This window comes from Urocitellus parryii, chromosome 12, assembly GCF_045843805.1.
Source record: "Urocitellus parryii isolate mUroPar1 chromosome 12, mUroPar1.hap1, whole genome shotgun sequence".
Lineage (NCBI taxonomy): Eukaryota > Metazoa > Chordata > Mammalia > Rodentia > Sciuridae > Urocitellus > Urocitellus parryii.
The window spans coordinates 91,410,203-91,423,035 of record NC_135542.1 but is presented as its reverse complement, the minus strand read 5'-3'; the positions used below and the strand labels follow the sequence as shown (position 1 = coordinate 91,423,035).

Below are 12,833 nucleotides of genomic sequence, written 5' to 3'. Positions count from 1 at the left end.
TTTGTAATTTTACTTTTTCAAATGCTGTATAATATTTCATTGCATCCATATATTATGATTTACTTATTCATTCTCCTGTTAGTTATTTGCATCCTATGTCAATAGTACTTCAATGAACATTCTTATACCTGTCTTGGTGGACAAAGGCTACCTTCTATCATTATTGCTGCCTCTTTTAGTATTTTTTTCTTTTAATTTTTTTTAAGTTGTCAATGGACCTTTATTTTATTTATATGTGGTGCTAAGAATCGAACCCAGTGCCTCACACATGCTATGCCAACGCCCCGTCACTGAGCTACAACCAGCCCCTCTTTTAGCTTTTAAGATTTAAAAAAATCATACCATTACCATCCAGCCCTCTTTTGTGTGTGTGTGTGTGTGTGCATGTATGAGTGTGCACCACGGCTGAGGATGGAACCCAGGGCCTCGCACATGCTAGGCAAGTGCTCTACCACTGAGCTGCACCCCCAACCCTTTATTTACTTTCTTTTGGGACAGAATCGTGCTGAATTGTTGAGGCTGGCCATCCTCCTGCTTCAACTCCCAAGTAGCTGAATTGACATGTGTGCTCCAGTGTGGCTTTGTTTTTTCCCTCCCTTTGTTATTGTCGCCATATGTACTCTAGTAGATAATCTCTGCCAGTGTTTTTAAAATGTTGAAAGGAGATCATAAAAGCATTATATAAATATATCCTCCCTATAAATCAGAAGGTCAGAGTTCTTTCTGATACCCCTTTGCCAAGTCTGAGCTTTTCCCTCCTACCCTCAGGTAACACCTGTTTTTGCTGGGTCTCCTCCTAGCTCTTTTGATGCATTCACACACACACACACACACACACACACACACACACACACACACACAATTCTCATAGAAAAAATGTGGTTTTGTACGTGTATTTTGTTTGTTTGGTACAACAAACAGCAACGTACTATTTGGCAATTTGCTTTCTCACTCAAAGTATTTTGGAGATGTGGCCATGGAATCACATGTACCTCTATTTCACTTTTGTTTTTTCCTTTTTTTTTTTGCAGTACCGGGGATCTAACCCAGAGCCGTGCGTGTACTAGACAAGTGCTCTACCACTCTACATCCCCAGCCCTCTATTTCACTTCTGTTTTTTTTTTTTTTTTTTTTTAACACACTGGGTCACATCCCCAGACCTTTATTGTATTTAATTTAGAGACAGGATCTTGCTGAGTTTCTCAGGGCCTTGCTAAGTTGCTGAGGCCTGCTTTGAACTCATGCCTCAGTCTCCAGAACCACTGGGATTACAGGTGTGCGCCATGGCTCCCATCTTCCAATTCACTTCTTAAATTGCCTAATAATGATCCATAATATTATTATTATTTTTTTAATTGTAGATGGATATAACATCTTTGTTTAATTAGTTAATTTATTTTTATGTGGTGCTGAGGATCGAACCCGGTGCCTCCCACGTGCTAGGCAGGTGTTCTACCCTGAGCCCCAGCCCCTTAGTATTATTATAAGACTGCTGCCCAGCCATTTCTCTATGGAAGGACATTTGGTGCTATTCTTCCTATTGCTTTTTGTGTGTTCTATGAGCTGAGGGCTGAGCTCTCTTACCCTGTAAACATTGTCACTTTGATTGATACTGATGTGGTCCTATTTGACGATGGTTGTTAGGAACTTTGGCTCTGTGGCTTCACAATGCCTCTTCTCTCCTCTGCAGAGACGTCTCAGAGAAGCTGTGCAGCTACTGGAGGACTACAAGCATGGGACCCTGCGGCCAGGGGTCACCAATGAACAGGTAACTCCTTCGGAGATGGGCAAAGGCAGGTGGGGAGGGGAAGGAAGACAAATTTAATGATTAGAATCTGATGGGTAAAGTGTCAAAGTTTTTCTTTCCATCCATAAGTTTTATTTCATAAACTTAAAAAATTAATTTTGTATTTTCAAAATAATATGTGGGCATAATTAGAAAAGTCTAATAGTACTCGGAACAGTTGTAAGAAAAAACATTCCTGTTCCCCCAAAGCAACTACCTTTAGCTGTTTCTCACAGACAAATCTGTATTTCAAACTAATATGGCCATCTATGCTGCCGTTTCCCGATTGATTCTTTTGCATTCTCTATTATGGTAGTTGAAGATTCTGTTTTCTTATTATTCACCCAATAAATACACTCTTCCTCCCCTACCTCCTGCTCCAAATAGTTACCATGGTTTGAGGGTCTATAGTTATTCAGTATTCATGTTACAATAATTATATAAATAAGCTGGGTGCAGGGGCACACGCCTATAATCCCAGTGGTTTAGGAGGCTGAGGCAGGAGGACCGTGAGTTCAAAGCCAGCGTCAGCAAAAGCCAGGTACTAAGCAACTCAGTGAGACTCTGTCTCTAAATAAAATACAAAATAGGGCTGGGGATGTGGCTCAGTGGTTAAGTGCCCCTGAGTTCAATCCCTGGTACTCAAAGATAGATAGATAGATAGATAGATAGATAGATAGATAGATAGATACATAGATAGATAGATAGATAGACACATAGATAGATACATAGATAGATACATAGATAGATACATAAACATATATATGTGTGTGTGATATTTCCTGCATAGTCATGTTGGTTATATCATGATTAGGTTTCTTCTCTTTTTCAAAGTTTTGCTTTATCTGGAGTTAATAGCTGCCTGATTTTTCAGGTTTCCTTTGGGTTATTTCTCTGATCACACCCTCTCGCAGCCTTTCAGTGTTTTTAGTGTTCCCTTTCAATTGGAAGACTCTTGTCTTTCCGTTCTCTCTTTTTTCTCCTGAAATGTTTCTTTCTGGATCCGCCTCCCACCAGCACCAGGTCTTCTTTATTCAGTGGAACACCTTTTTCAGTAGCTTCTGGGGGAAAAAAAAATGGTAAATGGGAAGAACATTCTGGTTTCTTTTGTGTCTGAAAAATTATAATTCTGTATTCAGCCTTAATTGACAGTTTGGCGGAGGAGAAAATTCTGGGTTGACAGTCATTTTCCTTCAGACTTTTGAAGACCAGTGCTCTATTTTCTTCTGACTTCCAATATAATTATTGAGAAATCGGATGCCATCTCATTCCTGATTCCTTGCAGGTGGCCCGTTTTCATTCTTTGGAAATGTGTATTGGCCTTCTCTTTATCTGTTAAATGTATTTCTGAAATTCCTCAGTGCCGTCTCTGTGAACATGAATTAATTTGGGTTCTTGTTGACCCCTTTCAATCTGAAGATTCTTGTCTTTCCATTATGGCAAAGAATTGTGCAGTTTCTTTGATAATTTTTTCTCCTTCTAGAACTCCTTTTTGTCAAATATTGGATGTCTCAGGCTGACACTCAGCTTTTCTTACCCCTTTTCTATTTGATCCCATCACTCCAGGCCAGCTGTGGGGCCGGGGTCAGGGGATAGAACAAGGCGGAGACTGGATGAGGTAGGTTCTTGCCCCATGGACCCCCCAGAGGCAGGTGAAGACACCACACTGTGGGAAAGCAATGGAAACAGTTTAGACTGGGGTGTTTGGTGAGGAGGGGCCCAGGGTAGGAGCCGTCCAGGGTGGAGAGAGCCCGCCCTGCACAGGAAGCCAATGAGGAATGTGCTGGACAGCAGTGCAGCTGGGGAGGGAGGACAGGCGCACGGTAGATGCGGCACCTTGGCCAGATGCCCTTGTCAGGGCCCCGGGGAGTGCTGCGACACACAGGACCCATCCTCAGGAGTCTGCACTGTGTGCTGAGTCATGGGCAGCCATGGGCAGGGACGGTGGGCTGCAGTCTTACTCCTGAGCAGCAGAACTTCTTTCTGGCCATGGACACTGGACCCCCTGGATGGCCTGACGTGATAGCACACCCAGCTCTGGCCTGAAGTTGTCCTCCGACCCGTGAATGTTTTCTCCCGATCCTGTGTCTGCTCTGGCTCTAGCTCCCCTCTGCCTGTGCTTGCTGAAGCTGGCCTCTTGGGACATCTTTCAGCTCCTGGAGTTTGGGGAATGAGGCCACATTTTCTCTCTTCACTCCCTTCAGTAGCCTAAAGCTGTCTGTACTGTTTCCTGGGCCTTCTTTGTCTTCTGTCCTGAAAGCTCCCATGTGCCTCTAGGGAACTGGAGGGAGTCTGGGGGGCCTCTTGGCAATAGCTGAGCCTCCCAATTTTGGCTTGAGGTGGCCATGCCTGCAGGGGCCATCGAATGACCAGGTAGCACAGTTCTTAGGTGTGAGCCCCCTAGAAGCAGATCCTCCCTCTCCCCCCAGCCCCAGTCCTCGGGGCTACCCAGAGTTCGTGGCATTGGGTCTCTTGGTGCCTTCTTGGGCCACAGTCAAAAAGCAACACCCCCTCTGACCTCCACAAACACAGGAAGAGAAGGGTCAGTGATATCGAGTCAACTCCAGGCTTGAGGAAGCCTCAGTGATCTGGAATTAAGGACACACCAACTCCTGGCCCAGGCTGGCCCTGCTCAAGGGTCATATTTATGCTATTTGAAGAGACCCAGGGCAGTTCTTGGTCTTAGTGGACAGCGACCTCATCTGCACCTGCTCTTGCCTGCCCCATTGCACTCTTGCAGGTGGGTGTGTCGGAATCCTGAAACTATGTCCCAATGCCTGCAGGCCTGTCCCAATGTCATGGGCAATACTGGGTAACTTGTGTGCACTCTTTTCTACCGGTTTGCCATCTGAGCTGCCCTCCAGGTATGGCACCTCACCAGTGGGTATTGTGAAAGTGTGCCGAGAGTCTGTCCACTCCTGATGGCCTTGCTTTCGGTCTTCTGTTCATGAGGGGCTGATATCTCCTTCAGAGACTGTTACCATGTTGAGTGGTTGCGACACAAATAGATAATAAATCTCAAGGATAAAGGAAAGTTAGAGGCCAGATTGCGAAAATCTTTGAAAACCAGGAAGAGATGCTGGATGTGGGGCCAGAGGAAGCCACTGCAAGCTCTGGAGCCAGGGAGTGGCATGGCAGTGGTACTGCCAGCCTGGTGGTGGTGTACCAGGAAGGAAGCGCTGCTGCAGAAACCAGGCTGGAAGCTACTAGAGTAACCCAAGTGCCGAGCGCAGGTCTCCAGCAGCCACTGTGGGCTCTTGAGTGGAGACTCCACCATCATTCCACATTCCCCAGAGGTGAGGGATGGGGCCACCCTTTATTGAGTGCCTACTCTATACCCAGCATAGCACACAGGCAGCTCAGAGCCCACAGGCAGCATGGATTTATGTCTGCAGCCTGCCAAGGAGAAAGGGCAGCTGGGATGTAAGAGATCCTGCGAGCCTTCTCCTCTCGGAGAGAAAATGGGGTCAGCTGTGTTTGGATTCTGCTGAAAATAGCAGAGTAAATGCCAGAGGCTTAATAGCACTTGCACCCCAAATCTGTGCGTGTCTGCAGGTTTGCCGGAGCTGGCTGGCTAGTCTTACCTGGACTCCCAACCTCAGGTTCTGGGACTCCTGGGCAGCACCCTGTTGCTCTCGGCCAGCACTGGCTTGACAAGTGTCATTAGCACAGTGATCCCTGTTAGCCGAGGCCTGTGCAGGCTGGGCCAGGTACTGTACCAGGTGATATGGTCACACCTCTGGGGCTAGGTAACTACAGTGGCTTCCTAGATGTTCTTCCCATTTTACCTGGGTCCCTCCATCCATTCCCATGACAGCATCAGCACAGCAGCAGGCAGAGTGACCTGCGAAACTGGGTCCTCTGCTCCCGGCTTCTCAGACTTGGCTCCATTGGCATTTAGAACTGCATAGTTTTTGTTTTGTTTTGTTTTGTTTTGTTGTTACTGGGGACTGAACTCAGGGCACTTAACCACTGAGCCATATCCGAAGCCCCCTTTTCAAAAAATATTTTATTTAGAGACAGGATCTCGCTGAGTTGCTTGGGGTCTCACTAAGTTGCCGAGGCTGGCTTTGAACTCACAATCCTCGTGCCTCAGCCTCCCGAGGACCACAGGCGTGCGTCACAGCATGCGGCCCCGCATAGTTCGTAGCTCTTGGTTGTCCGTCCTGTACACCCAAGTATGTTCACCTGCATCTCTGGCTTCTTCCCACTAGATGCCAATAGCTCCCTCTCCCCAGGCATGACAACCAGGAAGTGTCGCTAGGCACTGCCAGATGTCCCCTGAGGAAAAGCACCTCTAAGTGAGAACCACTGCTCTGTTAAGAAAAGTCGCGTTCCCCTCTTCCACTTCACTTCCATTCCTTTCTGACACTGTCCCCGCCCTGTTCTTCCCTTATTCAGTCCACTCTGGTCACACTGGTTCCCTGCTGTCCCTCAAACACTCCTAGCAGGCCTATTTCTGCCTCAGGGTCTTTGCGCTGCCTTTTCTGCCTGCAGAGCCCATTCCCTCCCTTGAGAATTTCCTCCAGTGTCGCCTCTGAGACCCACCCTGACCCCCCACTGCTGTAACCTCTGTCCGCATCACTGCCACATATTCCCAATCCCCTTACCTGATCCACTTTCCCTTGTTCCCTAAAGCACCAATCATTCTAACATAGCAGAGAATTTATTTTTTATTATTTTTATTGCTTATCCTCTCTCCCCCTTAGCTGGCAAGCTCCACAAAAGCCAGAGCTCTTTGTCTGATTCCCCCCCCCCTTCCTCTGATATATGCTTAGCATGGACAGCAGCGCTCAGCACCTAGTAGATGCTCAATAAATATTTGTTCACTAAGTAAATCAATTATTAATCCTGACAATAACCTGGTTCAACCCCAGGGTCTGTCCTCTCCATGAAGAGAAGCTATGTGGATAAGAAGTAGATGCTATGCTACAGAATCAAGAAGAGGGCCTCTTTTCTTTTATGTGCCCCTAGGGGTAAGGGTTAGGGATGTCTCTCAGTGGTAGAGTGTTTGCTTAGCATGCAGGAGGCCCTTGGGGTTCAATTCCCAGAACTGCAAAACTTAAAAAAAAAAAAAAAAAGAGAGAGAGAGAGAGAATTGGTGGGAGGTTATTTCACCCCTCCACAGACTCGTACAGGTACATTTTACCTGGGAGTTACCATGGCAACAGAATTAATGGTGAAGTATAATGCAATTGGCCCAACTGATAAATTGGGAAGTTTCTTTTTTGTTTGTTTGATGGAGGCATCCTTTGCCTTACAGAAGGATCCCCTTCAGGCTCTGTTTAATTACCTTCTGGAGGTTGTTTTAAATAGGCTCTGTCTATGCTGCCTTAGGAGGTTTGGAGAAGCAGCTTGGAAGGAGGCAGAGGGGAAGCTGAGCGAGCCAGACTGGGGGTGGGGCCTGGGCAGTTGCTCTCCTCTGGGTGCTGGGGGACGTCCTGCTCTCCTAGAAGCATGTGGCGACCCAACCCTGACCCTCGCTTGGTCTCCATACTGACACTCAGGGTCAGAGGGCAGCTCCGAGGAGACGCTGGCCACTTCTAAAATCAGCAAACCTTTCCACCATTCCGCACTCTTTCCCCACACTGCCCCCTCTCCTCCTTCTCCAAGTTGAAAACATCCAAGTCCAAAGTCTCTTATCCACACCCGTTTGTCCCTGGAGCCAGTCAGAGATCAGGGCTGCACATTTTTATTTTCAGTTGGAGGCGTAGAGGGAGCTGGGCTCTGGGCTGAGCCAAAATGAGATCAGGTCACAAGTAGGGATTATAATTTGAAGTGGAGATGGTTCAGAGGGCTTCCGGAAGACACTGTGGCCCCTAGATTCTCTGTGTAGATGGCTCATCCACCGTGTCTCAGTGGGCCTCGCTGGCAGTGCTTAACATCCCAGAATAATCCTCTGCTGTACCCTGTTGGCAGGATCAGCCCAAGAAACTTCAAATTTGCAACCAAGTCTTGACTTCCATGGCCACTTCTGCTTCTAGCATTTAACTCATGGGTCCAGCAGGTCACAGGGAGAAGCGCAGAGCTAAGGGGTCAGACCGGGATCCTTCACCTGGCCTCCCCAGAAGCTGGACCTGGCTTAGCGGACTGTTGGGCAGGAAGAACCCTGGAGAGACTTGTTCCTCCTTCTGCCCCTTCTCCTGCGTGATTAATTTTTAATCAGGTCTACCGTGTGACGTGAACCACCTAGGAAGACCAGGCCAGGTAGTGACTGAGCCAGGGCCAATGTCCGTGATCCTGGCTGTCCTCACTGCAGCATGGACAGGGGATAAACCCAGGTAAGATCAGGTTACGACTAGGAATTTTCATTAAAAATGGAGATGTTCCTCCCACTCAAGCTCTCCTGAGGCTCAAGGTCAAGCCACAAGACCTGAAAAACCATCTTCACTTCCATCCCTTCCTCTCCATCATGGGAGAGTAGTTTCATCTAACCCCAAGGAGATGGATCACATTGGAGTTATCCAGTCACTGCAATAAAAACATCCCCAAACGCCCCAGCTCAAATAAGACAAGGCCATTTCCTCCTGGGTAACAGGCCAGTGGCTCTGCTCCACAGGGGCATTCAGGGCTTGTATCATGCTTCCCTACCATCTCCTTGGGCTGAGCTGAGCTGCAGCCACATCTTAGCTCTTCACAGGAGGGGACAGAAAGCATGGGTGGGGGAGGCACTGACCTGAAAACACACCTCACTTTCCCACCAGTGCCACTGAGGACTCGGACACATGGACAAACCTAACTGCAAAGAAAACTGGGAAATGCAGGGCAGCATATCAGCCACCTGCCGGCCAATTTTCTGTAACTATGGAATAGAAGGACAGAGATTTAACTGGACACTTAGTGGTCTATGCCATAGGCATCCATAAAGGGCTGTATATTGTGTATACCATTTCCATTTTTCTAGTGGATTTATTTATATTTTCCTGTGCTGGGGATAGAACCCAGGGCCTCACGCATGCTAGGCAAGCACTCTACCATTAGCTACATCCCTAGCCCTTACCTTTAATTTTTCTTTTTTAACAGAGTAGGTAATTTATGAATAAGATACAGAACTCTAGAGGTATAAAAAGATCAGAGAATGAAGAAAGAAGTCTCCCCTCTCTCCCACAGTTACCCACTTCCTCTCCCTAGAGTAGCCATCAGTCTCTTCTATATCCTGCCAGAAACATCTGCATAAATTTGGTCTTTTTTTTTCAAACACTGATATAATAATGAGAACGCCAGTGAAATTCACTAGAGCATGGTTCATAATAACTGTGACAAAAGGTATGACAGTCACCCCCCAAACCCAGATATTGTATGATTCTGCTCATGTGAGTTGTCTAGTGTAGTCAAATTCATAGGGACAGAAAATAGAACCGTGGCTGCCAGGAGCTGGGAGAGGGGGATGGGGAGGTATGTTAGGGGGTAGAGTTCCAGCTGGGGAAATGGAAGGTTCTGGAGATGGATATGTGAGTGTTTGCACAACCGGATGGATGTGGTTAAGGTGGTAAATTTTGTGTGTATTTTATCACAATAAAAAAAAAAAAAAAAAAAGATGGGAAGTTGCCTAAAAGTCCACCAGTAGGGGGCAGTTTATTTTTATTTTTATTAAATTTTTTTTTTTTTTTTTCCAATGCTGGAAATCAAACCCAGGGCCTCATGCATGCTAGGAAAGTGCTCTGCCACTGAGCTCCGTCCCCAGTTCAGGACAGTTTATAATATCCTCAAAGTTTCCACTAAGAAGAATACATCTCTCTGTGCACTGATATGAAAAGAGGCCAAATATATGAGGGCAGGACAACGTGTGCAGTGTTTAGAGACAAGCCCACATGGTATTTAAGAGTGGGGCCTTGGAGGGGATAGGGAAATAGCTCAGTGGTGTAGTGCTTGCCCCAGCAAGTGGGAGGCCCTAGGTTTAGTCCCAACACAAAAAAAAAGAAAAAAAAGAGAGTGGGGACTTGGAGCTAAGTTCAAATACCTGCACTGCTGTGGGACTTTGGGCAAGTCATTTAACCTCTCTGTTCTTCAGTTCTGTAAAGTGAGAGTTAACAGGAGTTGCAGCCTCCTAGGGAAAATGCTTGGCAAAACAGAAGAGCGTGTATTCCTGAGGAAGCTTTGCCGCTGTCTTCATCTGTGGCACTGGCCTATCTGCTGGCTGGCTGGGTGGTGTCATTGTGGACTGCAGGATGTGTCTACGGGCTCTGGCCTCCTCGGGACCCTCCTGTTGCTACTCTTACCACACTCCTGCCTGTGCCGCTGAGCCCACTTCTGCCTGATGCCCTGTCGCTGCCCCGTGGGCAGAGGTGGAAGAGACAGTCCTAGAATCCAAGGGATGCAGATGGCTTATAAGCGTGGTGCTGTTTTGCTAGGTGCTGGTGGGAGGGGCTGAGTGTGCTGGTGGGAGGCGTCTGCCTGCAGCTGCACCGAGGGGTCTGGGACCCTAGGACAGTGCCAGCCATTCCCTCCTCTTAGGCTTCCAGCAGTCATCCTAGCCAAGCTCAGACATTGGCCTGCTCCAGATGGGCGGGTAAGGGGGAACCCAGCATACAGCCCAGGAGACCTGGGGCCCCGTCTCCATACTGCCACCAGGCCCCTGGGACCCTGGCTGAGCCACGTGGTCTCTCGAGTTGAGCTACCCTGTCCGGAAAGAACCTCCCCACCTCGCAGGCACATGGAGTGAATAGAACAATGAAGATGCAGTTGCTTTGCGAGATGATTAAATCCTTTAAAAACTGCTCATTTTAATTGCTTCCCCTCTATTTTAGGCAACCATACTGAGCACGTTCTATGAGTCAAATATTTTATATATGCATATCTCATTTAACCCTCTGTGTTAGTCACGTTAAGCCAAGTGCTATAACGAGCAAGCCCCAGATTTCAGGGACTTACCGCTGTAAGGTCCATTTCTCAATCCTGTCTGAATCCAGTGCACTGCATGGACCTGGCACATGCTATTGGCCAGGGACCAGGTTCTTTTCACTTCATGACTTTACCATCTTCTAGGGCTCCCTTGTCCTCCACTCGATCCTTCTTGGGAGGCTTTGGGGACAAGCAAAGGGATTATCATTTCTACTATCAGTGCACCAGCCAGTGCCCAGTCCCAGGAGCCCACCTGCCTTTTGTGGGAGGCTGGCTTCCCAAGCAGCTGTGCACCCTTACGGAAAAGCAAACTGTAGGGCTGCGGAGCACCGTCTGTCTCTCCTACCCTCCAACAACCCATTTGACTGATGAGGAAGCTGAGGCACAGAGACAAAATAGCTTTCCCAGAGCTACACATCCAGTAGGTGGCCGAGCCGAGGTTTGTCCCCCATCCCTCTTCATTGCACATAGCTCCTTTTCCAGGTCTGACTCTTTGGAGGTTCTCTGCAGTGCTTCTCAAGTTTCCTGAGTCCCTATGTTGTCTCATGTCCTCAGAGCTCATCTTCTATGCATGCATGTGCAGACTCTTAGCAGGGACCTTTTTCATTTAGGTCCTCCAAATATCAATTGATGTATAGGCAGAGACAACTATAAAATTTGGGGTGCTCAATGCAAAATGAAAATTCAAGATCCTTCTTCAAAAGGCAGAAAAAAGCTTTCCCCTCTTTTCTGTGGGGTCTCCCTTGCCCTCCCCTCTCTCTCTCTCCCTCTCCCTCCTCCTCACTTTCTCCTCTCCAGCCTTTTAACAGGGTGCTTTTTTTGTGGGGAGGGGGCAGTACCGGGGATTGAACTCAGGGGCGCTCGGCCACTGAGCCACGTTCCCAGCCCTATTTTGTATTTTATTTAGAGATCTGGTCTCACTGAGTTGCTTAGCACCTTGTTGTTGCAGAGGCTGGTTTTGAACTTGCCATCCTCCTGCCTCAGCCTCCTGAGCCGTTGGGATTACAGGCATGAGCCACTGTGCCTGGCTTAACACTTTTTTTTTTTTTTTAGTTGTAGATGGACAAATACATTTATTTTGTTTATTTTTATGTGGTGCTGAGGATCAAACCCAGGGCCTCCCACGTGCTAGGCAAGCGCTCTACCGCTGAGCCACAACCTCAGCCCCAGGGTGTTTTTTATTTGCTATTTAATGTCACACTTCCTTGACCACAGGGACACCTGTGGGGCAAGCACAGATACTTGTAGGCACCCAGAACCCTGCTCCATGTCCCAGCATTGGGGACCACTGGTTCTACCCCATCCTCCCTGCACCAAGCCCTCTGCCAGGAATGGCGGGTGTCAGTGGTCACTGTGTGGGTGCCTAGAGGGCAGTGGCCAGTGGGGTGGCAGGACAGGAGTGCACTGAGGCTGCAGGCCCCTGGCACATCCCCACTGTTCACCAGCCTTTGACACAAATTCAAAGGTAAAGATATTGAGAAAGTCAAGACAGAAATCACAGGGCCCTAGATCCCCAGAATGGGGCCTCCTTCCCACTACTGCACCGGGGGCAGAGCCTGTGGTCCTCTTTGTGGTCTTCTATTTCCAAGAGAAGGGGTCTCCACCCTCCTGTCTGCTGCATTCTGGGTGTGGACATGGGAAGGCTCCTGGAGGCCCATGTATAGTCCTCAGACCTTGGACTTGTGCCCCTCTGCCTGTGACCCCCACATCTGGGCTGCTCGGATTCCACATCTCTGGAGCTAGGGCTTTGGGCCCCCTGCTCTCTGGCCCCGCCCCATTCATCTTCTTGCTTGGAACGTCTCCCAGGTTCATGGGCAGAGGCCACTGACCTCCCATTGAGCTTATCTGTGGGTGCAGGTACGTGGGGCACACTGCTATCCCCCACAGCTCTGCTCTCCGTCCCTCATCAACTCGAGTCCTAGATATACTTCTATTTTAGAGGATGATATTCCTTCACCAATCACTTATTGAGTACCTACTATATGCCAGGCACTCTGGGAGATGGTGCCTGGAGATGGTACTGAAAGGCAAATTCCTGCCTCCCTGGAGGCTGGACAGTGAATCCAGAGGTGAGAAATGGAAGATTATGATCGGATGGAGGTGGAGGTGTCAGGAGTTGTACCACCCTGGGTGGCACCTGGGACAGAGCCTGGACTTGGAGCACCTTCTGAGCAGAGGGGACAGGACCAGCCTCTCGTCCCTAATG

General features: G+C 48.3%; 1 protein-coding gene across 4 annotated transcripts in view; it reads left to right on the top strand.

Moving 5' to 3' along the window:
- The window catches only part of Sfxn5 (sideroflexin 5), a 112,372-nt gene that overhangs the window by 23,509 nt on the left and 76,030 nt on the right, over positions 1-12,833 (top strand). For all 4 annotated transcript variants that reach the window (XM_026411740.2, XM_077792018.1, XM_026411742.2 and 1 more), the window contains exon 3: positions 1,691-1,768. In XM_026411740.2, the coding sequence (XP_026267525.1) occupies positions 1,691-1,768 (78 nt within the window). The remainder of the gene's footprint in view (positions 1-1,690; positions 1,769-12,833) is intronic.